The sequence below is a fragment of the Sapajus apella genome, unplaced genomic scaffold (assembly GCF_009761245.1).
Source record: "Sapajus apella isolate SASKATOON/1434 unplaced genomic scaffold, GSC_monkey_1.0 scaffold50, whole genome shotgun sequence".
Taxonomy (NCBI): Eukaryota; Metazoa; Chordata; class Mammalia; order Primates; family Cebidae; genus Sapajus; species Sapajus apella.
The window spans coordinates 10,498,610-10,518,359 of NW_022436990.1; the positions used below are offsets into that span (position 1 = coordinate 10,498,610).

Consider the following 19,750-nt stretch of genomic DNA (forward strand, 5'->3'; position numbering starts at 1 on the left):
AACAAAAAACAAAAAAAAACAACAACAACAAAAAAGAAGACATACATGAGGCCAAAAAACAGGAAAAAATGCTCATCATCACTGATTATTAGAGAAATGCAAATCAAACCACATTGAGATACCACATCATGCCAATTAGAATGGTAAGCATTAAAAAATCTGTAGATAACAGATGCTGGAGAGGATGTGGAGAAAAAGGAACACTTTTACACTGTTGGTGGGAGAGTAAACTAGTTCAACCATTGTGGAAGACAGTGTGGCGCTTCCTCAAGGTTCTAGAAATAGAAATTCCATTTGACCCAGCAATGCCATTACTGGGTATATACCCAAAGGATTATAAGTCATTCTATTATAAAGACACATGCACAAATATGTTCATAGTGACACTGTTTACAATAGCAAAGACCTGAAACCAACCCAAATGCCCATAGATGATAGACTGGACAAGGAAAATGTGGCACATATACACCATGGAATACCATGCAGCCTTAAGAAATGATGAGTTCGTGTCCTTTGTAGGGACATGGATGAATCTGGAAACCATCATTCTCAGCAAACTTCCACAAAAACAGAAAATCAAACACCACAGGTTCTCACTCATAGACAGGTGTTGAACAATGAGAACACATGGACAGAGGGAGGGAAGCATCACACACTGGGGTCTGTTGTAGGGGGCCAAGAGAGGGACAGCCGGGGAGGAGGTGGGGAGGTCAGGGAGGGATAACATGGGGAGAAATGCCAGATGTAGGTGATGGGGGAATGGAGGCAGCAAACCACATTGCCATGTGTGTACCTATGCAACAATCCTACATGGTCTATATGTGAATCCCATGACCTAAAGTACAATTAAAAAAAAATTGTGGCTAGTGTGACTAAGAATTTTTTTTTCAGTTTTATTTTAATTTATTTAAATCTAAATAGCCACATGTAACTACCATATTGGGCAACACAGTCAACATAGTTATTTTATGCGTTACTTTAAAATTTAAAAAATTAAATGTTCTGTTTAAACAACAACAATAAAAACAACCAACTTGTGTCTAGCAGATAACTAGAAGATACAGGAATAAATTGGTCAACAACAGCTTTACCTAAAAAGCTGCAATGCCTGCAACATTAGGGCCAAGTGCACACTTTATACACATAGCTTCTATACTTTGGCATAATTATGCTAATTTGGCAAGTTTCCTAGATACTAGTCCATTACTAGCAAATAAATAGCTGTATACAAATAAAGCTATATCTTTTGTGCTAACTCTGCAGAACAGGCCAGAAAGAAAGAGTGATAAATGGAAAAAAGCAGAAAACAGGAACTGGAACATCAAAAGCAGGATCAAGTTTTTTTTTAAGGATAACAAATTATTCAACTCACTGAGTGCATATGTAGTAATTAGAAAGCTCATTTTGTTTTTCTGACAAGCTTTGATTATATCAAAATTACTGAAGGAACAAAATATCTTATTTTTTCGTATACGAGCCAGTATAAAATTTAGTCTTGAGGAGTCATGCAAACTAGCTAAATGCTAATCTGACTTTCAGACCTGCATAAAGTAGGAGGCATATGTGTTTGTTTATAAGTATTTCCCAATTCCAATCCACTTGTAAATATAAAGCAATAATTTTCTCCACTACCAGATATTAGCTAGATAAAACATAATAAAACCACTTTCCTCATTTATGTTATCTTCAACATTTTACTATTATAAACAAGATCCAGTAAACATATTCATATAGAAGGGATTTTTTTTCTATATTTGGGATTTAAAGAAGCTTTCTTAAAGATTGAATTGGCCCAAATTGTAGCATTCTTAACAATGAAACTATAACTAACCAAGGCCCTCAATTAATTGGATTCCCCTACCCTCTACTTTTTAGGAGGAAAAAAAGAAACCTCAAGAGCAGATATTTAAAGAAGGAGCCAACTTGCTGTGTAAATTTCTTAATACATCCAAATCTGTTGCTCTTACATGAAAATGGTATTTCAAGTGACGACTTCAAAAACTTGAGTATATTTAATCCTGAGAAAGCTTTAGGTATGTTCAGTACTATGCAATTGAATTTTGGGAGAGAAAGTGTACTAATACACAGTAAAAACAAAATAGTATAATGGGAAATCAAATTTATTTTTATCTCATTCTGTTAACTAAAAATTTCAAACAAAATACTCCCTGCCCCTTGCAGGCCTTGTTAATTGAGGCTGTATTTCCTATACTTCATTGTGTTTTAACGACCAAAACCAAATTATAGAAGGGCGTATTTTGACTGGTAGTATATATAAGTTGGCACAAATCAATCTCTCTCTTTTTCTCTCTCTGTCACACACACACACACACACACACACACACACACACACACACAGACATCCAGCTCACCCTACCACCATCACAAAATCAGCAAGCAGTATTTGGATTGGTATAGAATCACAATCAGAACTACTAACATTTCATGTAGCATTAGAGAAATTTCAAAATTCTTCTAAAGAATGATCTTACTTGATTTTTACAATAGCCTTCAGAAGTGAATATTTACAGCTAAGGAAATTAAGGCTCATAAAAGTTACTGAATTGCCTGGTGTCCAACTTCAAGTAAGTAGCAGAAACTGGAGCAGAACTAGGCCTGCCATCTCCAAATCCTGGATGCTTCCCACTCTGCCTCACTCCTGGAACCAGCCAGCAGGCAAAAAGGAGGCATGAGGGCAGGCATGACAACTATCACTAATTCGAAGAACTCCTATTAAAAGCTGGCTGATACTAAAGAGGCATCAAGCTTTTATTGCTCTCAGTGTGCTTCTGAAATCTGAGGCAGTTTGAACTAAATTAACCACTATCAAGAAAAGGGGCCAGAACATCTTAATATACCCTATAAATTCTAGAAGACAGCCCCAATCCAGTTTCAAGAATACCTTCAACTATTTTAGCAGTTACTACCTACTTGCTTGGAATCTGGTTTATTCTACTTAAATTAGATTATCAGTCTTCAGGCCATTTGACTCCAGGTAAAAATGGCAGCTTACTGGCAAAGCCTCTTTCTGAAGTCTTTCCCCTCCCTTTTTATGGGACTAGAGCTTTCTTCTCCATCAAAAAAACCTCTTTTAAGGAAGTCTCAGGTTTTTCTTCCTTTCTTTTGTTTTTTTCTTTTTTTGAGATGGAGTCTAGCTCTGTTGCCCAGGCTGGAGTGCAGTGGCACTAACGTGGCTCACTGCAACCTCTGCCTCCTGGGTTCAAGCAATTCTCCTGCCTCAGCCTCCCAAGTAGCTGGGATTACAGGTGTGCACCACCACGTCCAGCTAATTTTTTTTTTTTTAAGTAGAGATGGGGTTTTACCATGTTGGCAAATCTGGTCTCAAACTCCTGACCTCAAATGATCCACCTGCCTCGGCCTCCCAAAGTACTGGAATTACAGGCATAAGTCACCATGACTGCTGTGGTATTGATGTAAATGGAAGTGAATGCATTACTTATCCCAATGATATTGATTTTTAATGCCTAACCTCTGATTATAGAAAGCCTTTGTGGAGGGTAAAAGAAATTCAGTCATTAAAGAGCAGACTGGAGAGTGAATTTTTCAAGGTGAAGATTTCTCCTGTAATCTCATCTTTTACCTGGGAATAACAGCTTCCCCAAAGCTCCTGATGCTCATATATGTGAGGAAACCTAATGCAAACAAGAATCTAGGTGTCTATCTTTTGTTAAATATAAGATAGTGGAATCAAGTATGATCGTTAATATCTCCCTTTCTCTATCAGAATCTTTCCATTTTGAAATCAGAAAAAAAGTGAACCAAAAAAGCAATATGATATAGTATAGTACAGGTATTAACCTGGAGTCCCCCATGAATGGGCTTCAAAGGGTGTCTTGATGTAGTATGCAAAATATTATTGGCATGTGTGTGCAATATCGTGAGAAGATTTTTTATAGTTTTCATCATATTCTTAAATAATAACCAATCTAAAAAGGTTAACACAGACTTTAGGGATAGAAAGACCTAGTTTTTGTTCCTAGCTCTGTCACTTTGTAGTCGTGTGACTTTAGGCAAGTCAATTACCCTCTCTGTACCTCCAGTCCCACATTAGAGGGCCAGGTATTATTTTAAAGATTAACTGAGATAATCTATGTGCTTTGAGGAAAAGAAAGCATAAAGGATAGGTAGCTCGCTTGCATTGTTACTAGAAGAGTAAAGGACTTGAGAAACTTTAAGAGAAAAAAGGGTCTTCATTCAGATGCGTAATGATAAAAGGATCAATGTAACAAGAAGAGCTAAAGATCCTAAATACATACGCACCCAATACAGGAATACCCAGATATATAAGACTTATAAAGAGACTTGGACTCCCACACAATAGTAGTGGGAGACTTCAATATCAATATTAGGCAGATCAATGAGACAGAAAGTTAACATCGATATCTAGGACTTGGACTCGGATCCGGAACAAGTAGACTTAATTAACATTTATAGAACTCTCCACTTTAAATACACAAAATATACACTCTTATCAGTACAACATCACACCTATTTATAGGTTTAAATGAAATATTGGTTGGCTGCTTATTAGTTATTTTCTTCCCTCATTTTTTTTAATGTCTCTATTATTAAACACAATTACAGGCATACCCATTTTTAGACTGCATTCTAGCCCGGGCAATAAAGCAACACCCCTGTTCTCTCTCCCTCTTCCTCTTTCTTCCTCTCCTTCATTCTTTTTTTTTTTTTTTTATTCTTACTCTTTCTTTCTTTCTTCCTCTAAAAAAAAAAAAAAGAAAAGAAAAGAGCTTCACAGAGAACATGGCTGACCCTCTCCTGCATGAAGTCCCAGACCAGAAAGACAGCAGCCAGGTCCCAGGCATTAGGACCAACAGGGATGAAACTCAAGAGGCAATCGGAGCAGAGAATCCCCTCTTCCCTAAAGCAGGAAAGTCTCCCCAGGGGAGGAGGCATTTAACCTGGGCCCTGAAGGATAAATGTAAGTTTCCCATAGGACGATCAAGACGGAACACTTTGAGCAAAGGTGTGAAATCAGGAACATATTTGGGGATAGTCAGGAGTCCACTGGAGCCATTGGCAGATGAGGCTGGGAAGGTGAGCAGGATTCAGATTTTGTGAGGCTTTCCACAGCACACAAAGGAGGTCAGGCATGACCATCCAGGAAGTCCTCACTCAATGCTGTCGTGGATAGGTTTTTGGAAACTGTGACTTTAAGTGAAAGGACTTATAGTAGGTCATCAAATAATGTTATTTCGTTATAATATTGATGAGAACAAAATACTGGTTTTATTATATGCTTTGTCTTTGTGTCAAAAGTCACAGTTTCCAAGAATGTACAACAACGTTAAGTGAGGACGTGCTGCCCAAGCACTGGGGAGCCATAGGTTTCTGAGACAGGAGGGCTCCTGAAAAAAAAAAAAAAAAAAAAAAGAGGTACTCTATAGTTCCCTCTGTTTATAATGAAGAAGCTGAGACCTGGAAAAGAGAGACACTGCCACATTATAAAGTTAGTGATAAGATGTGGATACTAGATTCTGGTTCTAGTCCAGGCAATTAAAGACAAAGAGAAACTGCCACTGAGATATTGTTATCCAACTACAAATGAAAATCACTCAACTTCACCTCATTTATAGATGCTTCCCTGAAACAGGACCTTTTGTTCTGGGCATCATTAATCACAATGTCCAGTGCATTTCTCATTCTTCCCATTTGCTCTCCTTACTACAGAAAAAGCAGTGTGTGTGAGTAGATTTGTGACTGATTTAAATATGTTGGTGCACTTGTTTTCACCTTTGAAACCAAGAGTCTCACTGTAGGAGCTGTTAGAGAGAATGTCATGAGTGAGCACATCCTCTCACTTGAACAGAGAATGGATGTAAATGAATATTAAGCTTCCAACTAGTCCAAGGTAGAGGGAGAGGCATAACTCTACTTTCTCTCAAACATGATTATGTGATACACTGATAATTTTGAAGAACTGAATTAATAAAAGACTTTCAAAGGGTTTCAAGATTTAACTGGACCAAAACTTTAGGTTATATTAACTGGAGTCTGCTGTCTTTGAAGAAACTTAAAGTTACTCAACATCTCATTCTTATTTTTTTTTTAATGTCAAATTTTGCTCTGGGTTAATTCCAGCAAAATTTTGCTTTTTTGGCCAAGAGCTAACCCCAAAGCTTCTGTGAACAATTACAATAATTTTTAAATACTTGTGAATATATTTTATTATTTGCTGAAATGTCAAACCATAACTTTGGGAAGTTATGGTTTCCTTAGTATGCCAATGCCAGTTAGAAAGAGCAGAAGAAAAATTTTAAATCATAACACGAGGATTCAGTCAATTAGTTAACCAAAATAGAATTTGTAATTTTATACAAAAAAAAGTAGGAGAAACTGCCCTTAAAAAGCATTTAGCTTTGTTTGAGGAAACTAGAAAACAACACATGAAAAAAGCAAGTAAGAATGGGAGGCAGTAAACACTGGTGCTAAATTATGTATGAAGAAACAAGGTGCTCTCAAAGCAGTGTGGGCTGAGTGTGCATGAACCTTTTTCAGCAGGGAGACAATTTGTTTGCTAGGCCTTGAATCACTAGCTTTAAGTCAAATATGGCTGAGAACAGTTGTGAATGTAGAATTCATGCGGTGATGTCTAGCTGGGTCATAATATGAGGAAAGGGAAACATAATCATCTTAAATAGTTTCATTTCAGAATAAGACTTTTTTGCTATATTTGGCTAACAAATCTATAACAAACATCAGTAAAAGACCACAAACAAACAAATAATTTAAGTGTGAGGAGTAAAACATATACCATGTTTGCCTTTTAAAATAAAAGCAGAAACCATAAAATTCTATCAAATAAATACATTGTCTTTATAAAGTCTTGTGCTTTAAGTGTCAATAAAGTTGTTCTGGAAACCTGTAACACATTCATGGAATTGCATTTCTAAAGGTGTACTGAATTTTAAAATAACCACATTAAACAGTTAAAAAATATTTATACTTTTGATCCTGTGGTAGACAAAAAAACAGTTACTTGTAGAGCTATAGGAAATGCTAAGCCCAACAATCTTGAAAATTAAAAAAAAAAAATAACAAAAAAGCAAGATGTCTATTAGCTGAGAAAATTTACCATTTTCTAACAATCTATTCTTACATGTCTATAACTTAATCTATGATAGTACAAAGAAATATTATTTTTAAAAATACAGACATCTCAGGTGTATAGCTACTAAGAAGAGATATATGTAAATCAAAAGAAGCAGAAAGAAGAAAAATGAAAAGGAAACTTTATATCCTACATACACAAAATGATATCTTCTGTATTAATCCATATAAAGTTTAGATTCATTTTTTATTTACCTAGCTCATTACTCATTATAAAAGAACACAATCCAACAGATGTGTGTATAAATATATATACACACACAAGGGAGAACTACCAGAATTAACACATTTATATAGAATTGAACACATCAAGTCCATATGATATTTAACAAATAGTTTTGCCATTATAATGAGGTAACTGTTCACCCACTTATACAAATCCCACATTTGTCAATACAGAATATTGCACAGAAAATTCAAATAAGCTAAAATACATCATCTTTGAATCTCATCTTATAGTAATGACATCAAGTTATCAACCAACATAATTTACCTTTAAATATTCTTTGATGCATTACATATAAAATTGCAAATAGAACTTTTGAGGTGAGGATTTCTTCCTCAAATCATCCCTAAATACAAAATATCCAGCACATCCAGGAATCTGATTCAAACATTCAGATTTCCAGTATACGTATGGGAACTAACTTTCCCTAAGGATGATCTGCCTTAAACAATTATTTACAAGTCTATTAGTTTCTATGTATATAATCAATAAAATAAAGGAAACATGTTTTATGCTAATTGTTTTCTTCTCTGGATGTCAAAGTCATACAAATGTATCAACACAGATATATACTTATGGAACGGTAAAAAACAGCTGGACTGTAATATCTCAAATTGAATGCTCTGTCCATGATTATGACATGATAGACGCCATATGAAAATAACGGGAGAATCAGCTGGGTGCAGTGGCTCACACCTGTAATCCCAGCACTTTGGGTGGCCAAGGTGGGCAGATAGCTTGAGGTCAGGAGTTCAAGATCAGCCTGGCCAACGTGGCAAAACCCCATCTCAACTAAAAGTACAAAAAAATTAGATGGATGTGGTGCCACATGCCTATAGTCCCAGATACTCAGGAGACTGAGGCAGAAGAATTATTTGAACCTGGGGAGGCAGAGGTCGCAGTGAGCCAAGACTATGCCACTGCACTCCAGCTGGGCCAATAGAGTAAGACTCCATCTCAAAAAAAAAGGAAAGAACTGGGAAACACACTGAAGGATTAAGCAGCTTGGCTGGCAAGATGTTTTAATGAAGCAGATGACATTTTAGGTATGATTCAGAGGATGTACAGCAATTTTTACAGGCAGAGAAGTTTGGGGTAAAAAATGAGGTAATTTCCCAAGACAGAAGAAACAATATTCCAAGTTATGGATTTCTGAATAGGCATGGCTTGTTAGAGGTGCAGGAAGGGAAATGTCAAGAGAAGGAACAACGGGCCAGCTGGTCTAGATTTTGAAGGAAATTAGAGGCCATGCCCAAGCATTTGGACTCTGGGACGATAGATAGAAGCTAATGGAAGTAAATACTGCACTTAAATGTTTTATGAAACCACACTTTATTCCTACTTATTTCCAGGATGGGAGCATAGATACATACATAAGAGATAGTCTCCTACATGATATCATTTGAAGGACTCAAGAATCACCCTGGTGACAATCTCTCTCCTCATCACGTAGCTAATGCCTGACGCTCACCATTACAGAAATGGATTCCATTTTCCCTTTGCAGAGGTGAATGTTGAAGATGCAGCCATTGTTAAACTATTGCTTGAATTACTTTGTAGACCCTTTTGATAGAAATTACGTTTTTGGAAAGAAGAAAAAATGCAAGCCAAAGGCCAGTTTGTCAGACTTACTAATTCTCCAGTAGAACTTATAATCATTCCCTCTTTCTTGAGAGAACAGCAGATCATTTCTCATACTGCATTTCACATATTCCTTTTCCATTTAATATTTGGCAAATCTTCCTTATTCAAATATTGAAGAAAATTGATACACTAAAGTATCACAGAAAAATAGAAGCAGCTTACACCAAAAAGCCCACTGATAGCAGCCACATTGTTAAAGTGGACACAGAGATTTCTATTCTGTTCCTTTTTATTCTATTCACATTTATACAAAGAAAAACAACCCTCAGCCCTAATACCAAGTGACTAGAGACATATAAGTTCAATTTGAGCCTGATGAGGGCAATTTGAACTGAGAAGACCAATCGCCTCTAACTCCTCTGCTTGCCCTGTGGTCTGATGAACTTTTCCTTGCTTCCCACTTCCACCACCCAAGTCCAGCTACTCTGCATCACTTACTCAACAGGCTCATAACTGTCTCACATCTCTCCCCTTTCCAGATGAACCCGCATACACTTGCAAAATCATCCTAAGACACAGGTTTTACCACATTATTACTTTGTTTATGGATGTCTTTATGACTACTGTATCAAGCCCAGACTTCTTTGAGCCATTTTAAGTTTTCGTGGTCCTTCATAATGTGTTTCCACCAAGCTCAGTCATATATATATATATATATATATATATATATATATATACACACACACACACACACACACACACACACACACACACACACACATATGCACCTCCCATCATTCCTTGGCTCCAGACAAGAAAAGGACCATTCTGTCTTTCATATTCAAAACACCTTTGCCTATACAAAGATACAAAGGTGTTTTGTATCTCCCATACCTATACAAAGTAACCACATAAGGCCCTGCAGATGGTACACTGCACAATTTCAACAGGTGCCATTCATATGTAACCTGCAAAACCATAGATGGGCAGCCCTCCTGTGCCTGGACTGCTCTGTAAGATGATTTCCAGTTCAATGAGTTGTTGTGAGAATCAAATGAGAGAGAAATATTTGCTTTATCTAGGCTGGTTTTTTCTTTTGTATTTAAAAAGCTAAGATAATAACATAGATAGTACATTTAAAGTATATAGGCAAGTGTTTGGCATGTACTTATTCCCTTCCTTCCCTTTGCTTATACTGACTTTATGAAGTTACTTAAAAAACTGAAGTTCAAACAAATCAGATAGAAGCCCTTGCTCCTGAGGATAAAAAAAAAAAAAAGGTGTATTTAAATTCTTGGCTGTCTGTTTGGAAGGAAAGGGAGAATGAATGGAAGAAGCAAGATGTACCCAAAAACCCTCTGCTCTGAAGCATCTCCTTCCAGGTGTTGTCAGCTTTGGCTATCCAATGGAATCACCTGGGGAGTCTTTAAAAGACTGATGCCTGGGTCCAAACTCAGATTCTGAGGTGGCTGCTCTGGAACATGGCCTGGGCAATGGGTTTTTTAAAGCCTCCCAGAAGATACTACTGTGCAGCCAAGGGTGAGACCATGGTCTCTACATATGCTATAGCTTGAAATCAATGGATTTGTTAACAGTTCTCATTAAAAATGTTCATTTCATGTTTCACTCACCTCCATGTTAGGATACTAGTCATTCACATTCACACTTTACTTCCTTTTCACTTTAATTAGATCATGTTTCCCTTCTTTTGAGATGTAAAATTTTGAAGATAGCAGAGTGGGAAAGGTAGCAGCATAGGTACCTTATTCAAGGTAGCTATGACATCCCTACTCAAAGGGACCCCAGGACTTCCTCTATGTCCCTATTTCAAATCGCTCACATTCCTACTTATGATGAATTAAAATACACATAGGTTGGATCTTCTTAATAAAATAAACCCCAACCTTCACATCCATTCCTCTTAACTGTGGAGTGTAAGAAAACCAGGTTTTTTTTTTTTTCATTTTTTTTTTTTGTTTTTTTAGAAACAGGCTCTTGCTATGTTGCTCAGGCTGGAGAGAAGTGGCTATTCACAGATGTGATCCCAATACTGATCAGCATGGGAGTTTTGAACTGTTCCATTTCCAGCCTGGTTCAGTTTACCCCTTCTTAGGCAATCAGATGGTCTTCTGCTTCCAGGAGGTCACCATACTGATACCGAATTTGGTGTGGACATCCAATTGGCATAGAACATTACTGCTCAGAACTCCTGGACTCAAGTAATCCTCCTGTCTCAGCCTCCGCAGTAGCTGGGACTACAGGCACATGCCACTGTAACTAGCCAGAACTATTATCTTATACTTTATAGCCACTCAAATTTCTCACACCTGCAGAAGTGTATGAAGCCAGTGCACCAAAATAGAAAGAATATGAGACTTGAGGCTCAAAATACATGGTTTGACTCCCAAGTTGTCAAACCTTTTGAGACTCAGTCTCCTCATTTCTAACAGAGGGTTGTTGTGAGGATTACATAAGATATTGTAAGTAAAACTCCTCGTATATATTAGATACTCTATGAATGCAATTGAAGTGAAAACTCTCAAGGCAAGGGAAGAGTTAACTCATATCCTACCTCTGGTGGATGCCCCTACAAATATCTAATTCTGTGGGACCACAAAAACAGATGGCTATTGTTGTTCAGTGAGAGCTCATGGTGACATTATTAAACAAACATCTTTTAGTAACAAAACCCAGTAACACTTCTGTAATAAAGTAATGCCAGTTTCTTTAGATTTTTCTCAAAATCCTTTTATGAAATGTATACTTTTCTCTAAACTGTTTTCATTATTTCTTTCAAATTGTATAATCTGTGATAATCATCAGTTTCCATGCTACTTTTGCTAACGAAAAATTACACAGCTAGAAAATCTGTTAGACTGATTGAGCCACCCTGACAATGAATGCTGCCATCCTGAGCTCTAAATACATAGTGCATATGGCTAAGATTCATGTATAGCTAAAGATCTTCCACAATAATGTGCCAAGAACCACCAACATTAATTTTTCTATCATAACTAAGAGAGTTCATAAGTAGTCCAAAACAGGTGCCAGGTCTGAGGCTTAGATCATCTCCCCAAATCATGATGAAAATACATTAATGATTCAACAATCAAAAAAGGATTTATTTATCACTCAACCTGTTTTCCAGCATTAGATGGGAGAGAGATATAATTACTCAACAATTAACTGAGATAGATTTTTTCCCCATAATTAGGTATTCTAAATATACAAAATTAGCCATTCAAATATCAGATATCCTTTTTATTTTAATCATTTTTATTAGTTGATGATACCAAATATTCTTACACAGTCTTAGCACTAATTGTATAAAAAGCATTTCCACTAGTAAGCACCATAAGAAAACCACACTGCCTATATACTTGATCAGTAGTATTGAGCTTCCATAAGAAGACATCCCCTAAGGAAAACATACAGTCAGTCATTCAGACTGCTATAACAAAACACTTTCAACTTGGTAATTTATAAATACTAGAAATTTATTTCTCATGGTTCTGGAGGCTGGAAAGTCTAGGATCAAGGCACCACCAAATTCTGTGTCTGGTGAGGGCTTACTCTCTACCTCCAAGATAGCACTTTGTTGCTGCCTTAGCTCCCTGGAACCTTTCTTCATGACGTTACTAATTTCATTCATGAGCATAGACCCCTTATTACTTAATCAACTCCTGAAGACCCCACCTCTTAAATACTATCGCATTGGCAATTAAGTTTCAACATATAAATTTTGAGATCATAGCACCCATCAACCAAAAAAAGGATTACAGCCACAAATCTGGGCTTTAGGAAAATTATAAATGTTAACATCCTCATATCCATCAACAAATACATCAGCCTCATCTTCCAATTTATAGAGATTTGGGATATGCTTTTGGGGTTGCCAAATTTAATGAATATTTCATGTAAATTTTAATCCCATATAAGAATTAAAACAATAATGTTACACAAAACAGCACCATATTACATTTCCTTGCATAATATGTTCCAAAATTAAAGTACATATCAAAGATCTTAAGGAAAGTTGGGAATGGCCTACAGCAGTCACTATCAAACTGTTCTGGTCTTGACTCAAAGAAATACATTTTTACACCATGACCAAGAACTTAGTTTTAATTAAACCAAGTTGTACAACATAGCACTTATCATTATTCATGTAATCCTATTCTAATTCATTGTTTAGCTTTTTAATGCACTAAATTGATTTCACAACCTGCTAAATGAGTTAAGACCTATTTGTTGAAAAACAGTGGTCCGAAGGACAAAAAGGAAAACAACTGTTCTTTCCAGAAAAGAAAGATATTTTGCCTTCAATCTTAAACCAGGGCTTATTATATTTAAGATGTACTGGGAACCACTCAAAGATGGTATAAATTGAATGCTTCAGGCTTTAACACACAGTCAATTTAACATTAAGATCGGAATCCTCCAAGCCAGTAACTTTTAATGTCAGAAGTTTAGTTCTACTCACAGTTAATTCCCTTATCAAGAATTTATGAGAATCCAAGGGTGTGTTTAGATATGCCCATGAATCAACCCTGGTTGTTGCTCACTGTCACAACTATGGAGCCCAGACTCCACCGTTGTCACCTTGGTGGCACCACTGCCATCTTAGGCAGAGCTTATTGGTTATGTTCCAGCAGTGGGAGAAAGAGAATAATCTTCCCCTTTGTACCTGCTGAACAAGGCTTCAGCCACTGAGGGGCTCCTCCAAGTCACATCCATAGCGCTTTCCCCTCATTAGCTATCCACGCTGTCCTGATGCCAGCCCAGGTTCCAGGGCTAGGAACATACTGTACCACAACTCACCATCCCCTTTCCTCCCCTCACACTGGGGCAGACTCCTTGTCCCATGATAACAGAGACTCCTCACCCAGGAGCCCCATCATCCTTGGACTTCCATCATCTTCAGTCCATCAGGTCCATCTGATGTGCCAAATCCCAGTTGTGGAGAGGATTCAATCCTTTTTCCCAGTATGCCCTCCAGACCCCATGTGATCACTGGGTATGTGCATTCAGATGTCAGAGGCATCTCAGTCTAGGTACAGTCCAGTCAGACCATCTTGTAAACAGAGTCTCTGTTGACTACTCTAACTTTGAGAATCATGTCAGAATCAAAGTTATAGACCCGAATCTCATGTGGAGGTGGCTTAGAATAGAACCAATCTAATGTAGGTTTTGGGCGAGCTGATTCCAGAAAGTCACTTCAAGACTTCTGTCTGTTATCCAGCCACACGATTTAGCCTGTACTAGCTAGTCTACATCTTGCCTTTTTCCTGCTATCACATTTCCAGTAAAACAAATAATATTCTCCCTAAGACGACTGTTAATCAGGAAGCAGAGGTACCTACTTTGCCTCTTTAGCACCCAAATACATTCAACCAAACCAGAGGTCTCAGTTAAAATCAAAACCTTTTAAGGTTCTTTATCTGGTTTTCCTGTACAGCACAGCTTCTGAATCCAAAGAAGGGGGAGAGATTCTAAATTTGGTTCAGCGGGTTTCTCATACTTCTTACTGAAGGGTATCTGGAAGCTAAGAAGCAAAATATGTAGGTTGCATTTTCAGTTTCAAAAATAATGGAAAAAAAATAGTGTAGTATATTTCATTGATTCTAATTTTTAATCTCTGTTTTTATTAACTCTCAAGAACAATCATTCCCCAGTGGGAACTTTATAACAGTTGTCTGTAGTTCATTCTGGAAGTAAAATTTCCCCTAAGAACTTGGAAATAAGGGAGATAAGAGTAGTCTCTGGGAAATAAACTTGAGGATCAACACAGTGACCAGAAGATAGTCACTTTTAAAGTAAAAGAGTGGCTCTGGGTTTAGAAGACCTGAAAGTATGCTTATTAACCAAAAGCATTACCAAAGAAGGAGTACAACAAAAAAAGGGGATGTGAGAGGGGCCAGGCACAACCATCTACAGAAGAAGAATAGATTTTCCTGGGCAGACTCCCCAGGAAAGATGTCCCAGACTTCTGAATCACTCACAGACCCTTTCTAATGGGAGAGCAATGCCCCAAACATACCAGGCTTTGATTCATCCAATCCCTTTGTCCTAATTCAGTCCTCACTGAGCAGCCTTCCTTATGTGGGGAAAAAAGGCACTGATCACATAGGCTTGGACTCACCTATACAACCACAGATGTGAATTGAGTCTTCTCTAAGTGCCTTACACTGTCCTAGACAACAGATATACAGTGGAAAATCCAACATTTCAGGTCCTTAGGGAAAACACAAACAAGCAAATAAATAAATAACTGCATCTAGTGATAAGAACCATTAAAAAAATAATAAAGGCCAGACACAGTGGCTCACATCTGTAATCCCAGCACTTTGGGAGGCAGAGGCTGGAAGATCACTCGAGTCATGATCTTCAAGACCAGCCTAGGCAACATGGTGACATCCCATCTCTATCACACAAAATATAAACATTAGCTGGGCATGGTGGCATGCACTTGTAGTCCCAGCTACTTGAGAGACTGAGGCAGAAGGATCTCTTGAGCCTGGGAGTCAAAGATTGTGGTGAGCCCAGATTGCACCACTGTACTCCAGTCTGGGCGACAGAATAAGATGCTGTCTCAAATAATAATAATGATAATAATAATAAAGTTAGGTAATGGACTAGATGATGGCTGTGTTGTAGGTGTTTTAAGAAGAGGGATCAGGAATAGCTTATTTGAAAAAGTGACATTTAATATAAGAGCAGAGACAGAGCCTACCCCGAGCATTTTCCAACTACGTTTTTTAAAAGGTTATGTATTGACATGATGGTAGAGAAGAGCATGATGAAAAGACTAGAACCAGCAATGTGAAAGGGAGTATGAAGTGTGTAGACAAGTTAGGTAATGGGTAGCTTATTTTTCTGTGCTAGCCCTTCATCATGCACAGCACAGGCCCTACTTCCTCACTGCCAATCCCTGCCCAAACCGCTCCCAGGCTTGCACCTCCAGATGTTAAACATAACTGTGCCTCTGGCTGATAGCTTGGTGAGGATCCAGAATCTGCCATGTAAAAATGGGGAAAGAGAGTTACTCCGCAGAGGGAACAGGAAAAGCTGTCAGACGAGAGCAAGCCCAACATTTCTTTGGAACTTACAGTGAACCTGGAGCTTTATGAACAAGAACAAAAGTACAGAAGCCAGGACCAGAGAAGCAGCAAAGAACAGTCACAGGAAAAACCTTTGAGTTTTATTGTAAGTCAAATAGGAAGTAAGGAAGTGACATGACCTCATTTACATATTTTTTATTTTTTGAGACAGAGTCTCACTTTGTCACCCAGGCTGTAGTGCAGTGGAACATGAGCAGCCTCAACCTCCCAGGCTCAGGTAGTTCTCTCACCTCAGCCTCCAGAGAAGCTGGGAGTACAAGTGCACACCATTATGCCCACTAATTTTTTTATTTTAGTAGAGAGGAGGCTTCACTGTGCTGCCCAGGCTGGTCTCAAATTCCTGGCTCAGGCAATCCACCCACCTCAGCCTCCCAAAGTGCTAGCATTATAGTCTTGAGCCCCATGCTAGCTTACATATTTAAAGATCCCATTGGCTACTGGGTGGAGAATAAACTGCAGGGCAAAAGGCAAACGAAGCAGCAAGATTAGTTAGAAAGTTCTAAAAGTAGCCTAGGCAAGTAGTGATGTGACTTGAGTAGGATGGCAACAGTAATTTTGGGGAGAAGAGAGTAAATTTAGGACATATTTTGGAGACGGATTCCCAGGACTTGCTGACAGACATGTATGTGGGGTAGAGAGTCATGCTTTAGCTTAGCAAAGTGGTGACATTTACTGAAACTGGTAAGATTGGGAGAGGATTAACAGCTCTTTGATGGGCTTGAGATGCCCACTAGAGACACAAGCGGATATGCAAGTTAGGCAGCTGGGGCTCCTGGGAAAACATTGAGATGAATATATAAATTGTAAAATTAGAAAATTATCGTGCCTAGATGATCTTCAAATCCATGGGCATTCCCATCCTTGAGATAGTTATTTTTCACTGTAATTGAATAAATTGAGTAACTTATCAAGATAGTGAGAGCCAAGCTAAGATGCCCCATCACAGCTGGCCGTGCCCAAGCTGGGCCTGCCTGTCTGCATTGCCAAAGGCCTCCACTGAGAGCTGCTTCTACAGGTTATTTTGTTGTGTTTCTAAAAACAATGAAACTCTGTGCCCAAGTTCCCCTTTATTCTTACGGATCAACATGGAAATCAAGAAAAGTGACATATATTCAAAATATTTTTGAAAAAAATGCATGACAGTGTTTATTTGGTGGAATAAAGAAATATTACACAAATAAAAGAGAAACTTAACTAAGCAGATTAAGGGACGGAATGGAAACCTGTGCCCTTTTTCGAGGCCACATGCAGTAACCAGGGCTCCCTGACTTTATACGCAATGTGGAAGGGCTCTATTGGTTAAGTAACCAAATGAAATTAGCCCCCCAAAAAGTCACGATCGATTTCCTAGAATAAAAGGAACATAGGACAATTTATATTTATCCTCTTAATAGTTATTGATTGAGTAACTACTATGTGATTACTGTGTTGACTTCATGCCCTCCTGGGGCTCCTTTCTCAGCAGAGGAGGCAGACCATACTAAGGGATGGAGCTGATGGCGTGGGTGTAAAATATCTTTTGACCAAGGTAAGAAGGTGATAGGCAGTTCCAATAAGAAAAAGACAAATAACCCTAGAGTTGGTTTCTCGAACACTAAATATAACTCTGTTTATTGCACAAAAACTTTATATTCTTATTTGGAACTAAAATTTAAATTTTCAGTTCCAAATTATTAATGTAATTAAAGTTAATTGACCCATTAATGTTTTTAATAGCCCTTAACAACACTTTTTATTTTTTGCTGAGACTTCAAAAGATATTTCCATTTTGTCCCCATTCTCCTTTATTGTTCACCACCTTTTCTGTGTTAAGTCTGAAAGATTCTAGAGGGCAGTAGACTTTCCTTATAAGCCTAGCCCTATATCTACTTATGGGAGCCACATGTACGTGTAGCCTGAGATGGGACAGAGAAGGTAAGGGGGCAAAGAAGAGCCTCCAGATTTCCATTTCACTCTAACCTCAAGGAGTTGGAGAGCTGCTATTCTGATTATACAAACCACGTTTCACAGACAGTCAAATCACTCCCTGCTGCCACAGCAGAAAGATGGCTGGGGTTTGCATTCTGTTGCTGCTAACTCCTTGCCATCTGTCTGTTACCTTTTTCTACTTTTTTTCACAATAACCTGTAGAAAAGAGACACCAGGCCTGATCAACCTGGGAGAAGCCCAGTCACCTTTAAGATTTTGGCTCTTTTGTTCTCTCCCCCAGCCCCACACATTTGAACACTTTCTGTAATGGAGCAGCTGGGCTCAGGATCTGCTGAATCAGCGAGAGAGGGCTGAACCTGCTCTGATCTAGGATCTATGCTTCGTTTTAAGTGCCCATCTTTCCCACTCAGGCTGATGGCTGCATCCTATAAATCATTTAAGTGTTAAGATCCAACAATGTTTGACCTTTCATTTCAAATTATTTAGGACGAATCAGTTTAGGTAAAGGAAGTTTCCTTAGTATCATTTCTAATCAACTAGAAATTTACCATTGGGTTTGTGGCCAGTGCCCTGATTGGTTATAAACTTGTCTTGCTCTACAGGTAACTGACCTGAGTATGTATTTCCCTCAAGGACCTGGGAGAGAGGGCTGACTATGGCAGGGCAAAGTTCACCTTATCCTGGGGTCCCTAGGCCAAAAACTCTATTAATAACACTATTTACTAGCACTTCCATTTCATTATTGCCAATAGTCAGGCTTTTAAAGGGCATCAGAGGCCACAGACATTTTTTTTAATGTCTGAACTTGAGAGTTGTTATAAAGTCAACTTTGTTCTACATGATGCATTGAGCCTGGATGAAACAACTCATTCTAAAAGAACATTGCCCTTCCCCACTCTGCCAGCATTCACTGTTTTCCACAAAGGCAGCATCGGCTTTAACAGAAGATAATAGTCATAGACACATAACAATCACAGCTGAGTTTGATATTTTACCTATGAGAATCTTTTATCAAACCCTTTGTAAGAGTTTTTAAATACTTTTATTCTTTATAACTTATTTTGATATGCACAAAATGCCCCTCCCTTTCCCCATTTCTCTGTACTATCACCAAAGGCTGGTTTGTATTCTAGATAATCAGCACATGAAGTAAAATCAGAAAAGAATTATTTTTTTCCATGTTTACCTATAAAGATAATGGTTTGAAATCTGTTACTGTACTTTTTTTCCTGAACAATTCCTCATTGGAAATTACAGAACTCAGGCTGTAGGTGCCACAGCCTTTTGAAAACTCCTATCCTGAGAGTATCACAGACCTTGCCTTACCTTTAGTTGAACTAGATGAGCATCCACATGCTTGCTGTCTGAATCTTGCTGGACTGAATAAGTTAGGTCTCGGACCCTCTCTGAGGTCATCCGGAGCCAGGTCTCAATTTCAGGTAAGTGGAGGACAATCTTCCAGTCAGCCCCTGTGTGTAGTGGGGGTGGCTTTTCATACTGCTGGTCAGAGTCCATGTCCTTCATTGCCTCTTCTCCCTCACCCTGCTCCACAGTGGGTGTCATGTTGATGGCCATGGGTGAAGCATCAGTAGCCATGGGATCCAGGTCCTGTGACCTCAGTGGGGAAAGTGTCACGCTCATGGTTAACATGGAGAAGTCTAAACCTTACTTCTTTCCAAAACAGCTGAAAGGCAAGAGGAAAAAAGAAAGCAAGAGTCAGTCAAGATTGCCAAATAAAGAA

At 38.2% G+C, this 19,750-nt stretch overlaps 1 protein-coding gene across 2 annotated transcripts in view; it reads right to left on the reverse strand.

Moving 5' to 3' along the window:
• Positions 1–19,750, reverse strand: part of AKAP6 (A-kinase anchoring protein 6) — a 685,039-nt gene that overhangs the window by 396,743 nt on the left and 268,546 nt on the right. For both annotated transcript variants that reach the window (XM_032242689.1, XM_032242690.1), the window contains one exon: positions 19,336–19,693. In XM_032242689.1, the coding sequence (XP_032098580.1) occupies positions 19,336–19,659 (324 nt within the window). In that variant the 5' untranslated portion in view covers positions 19,660–19,693. The remainder of the gene's footprint in view (positions 1–19,335; positions 19,694–19,750) is intronic.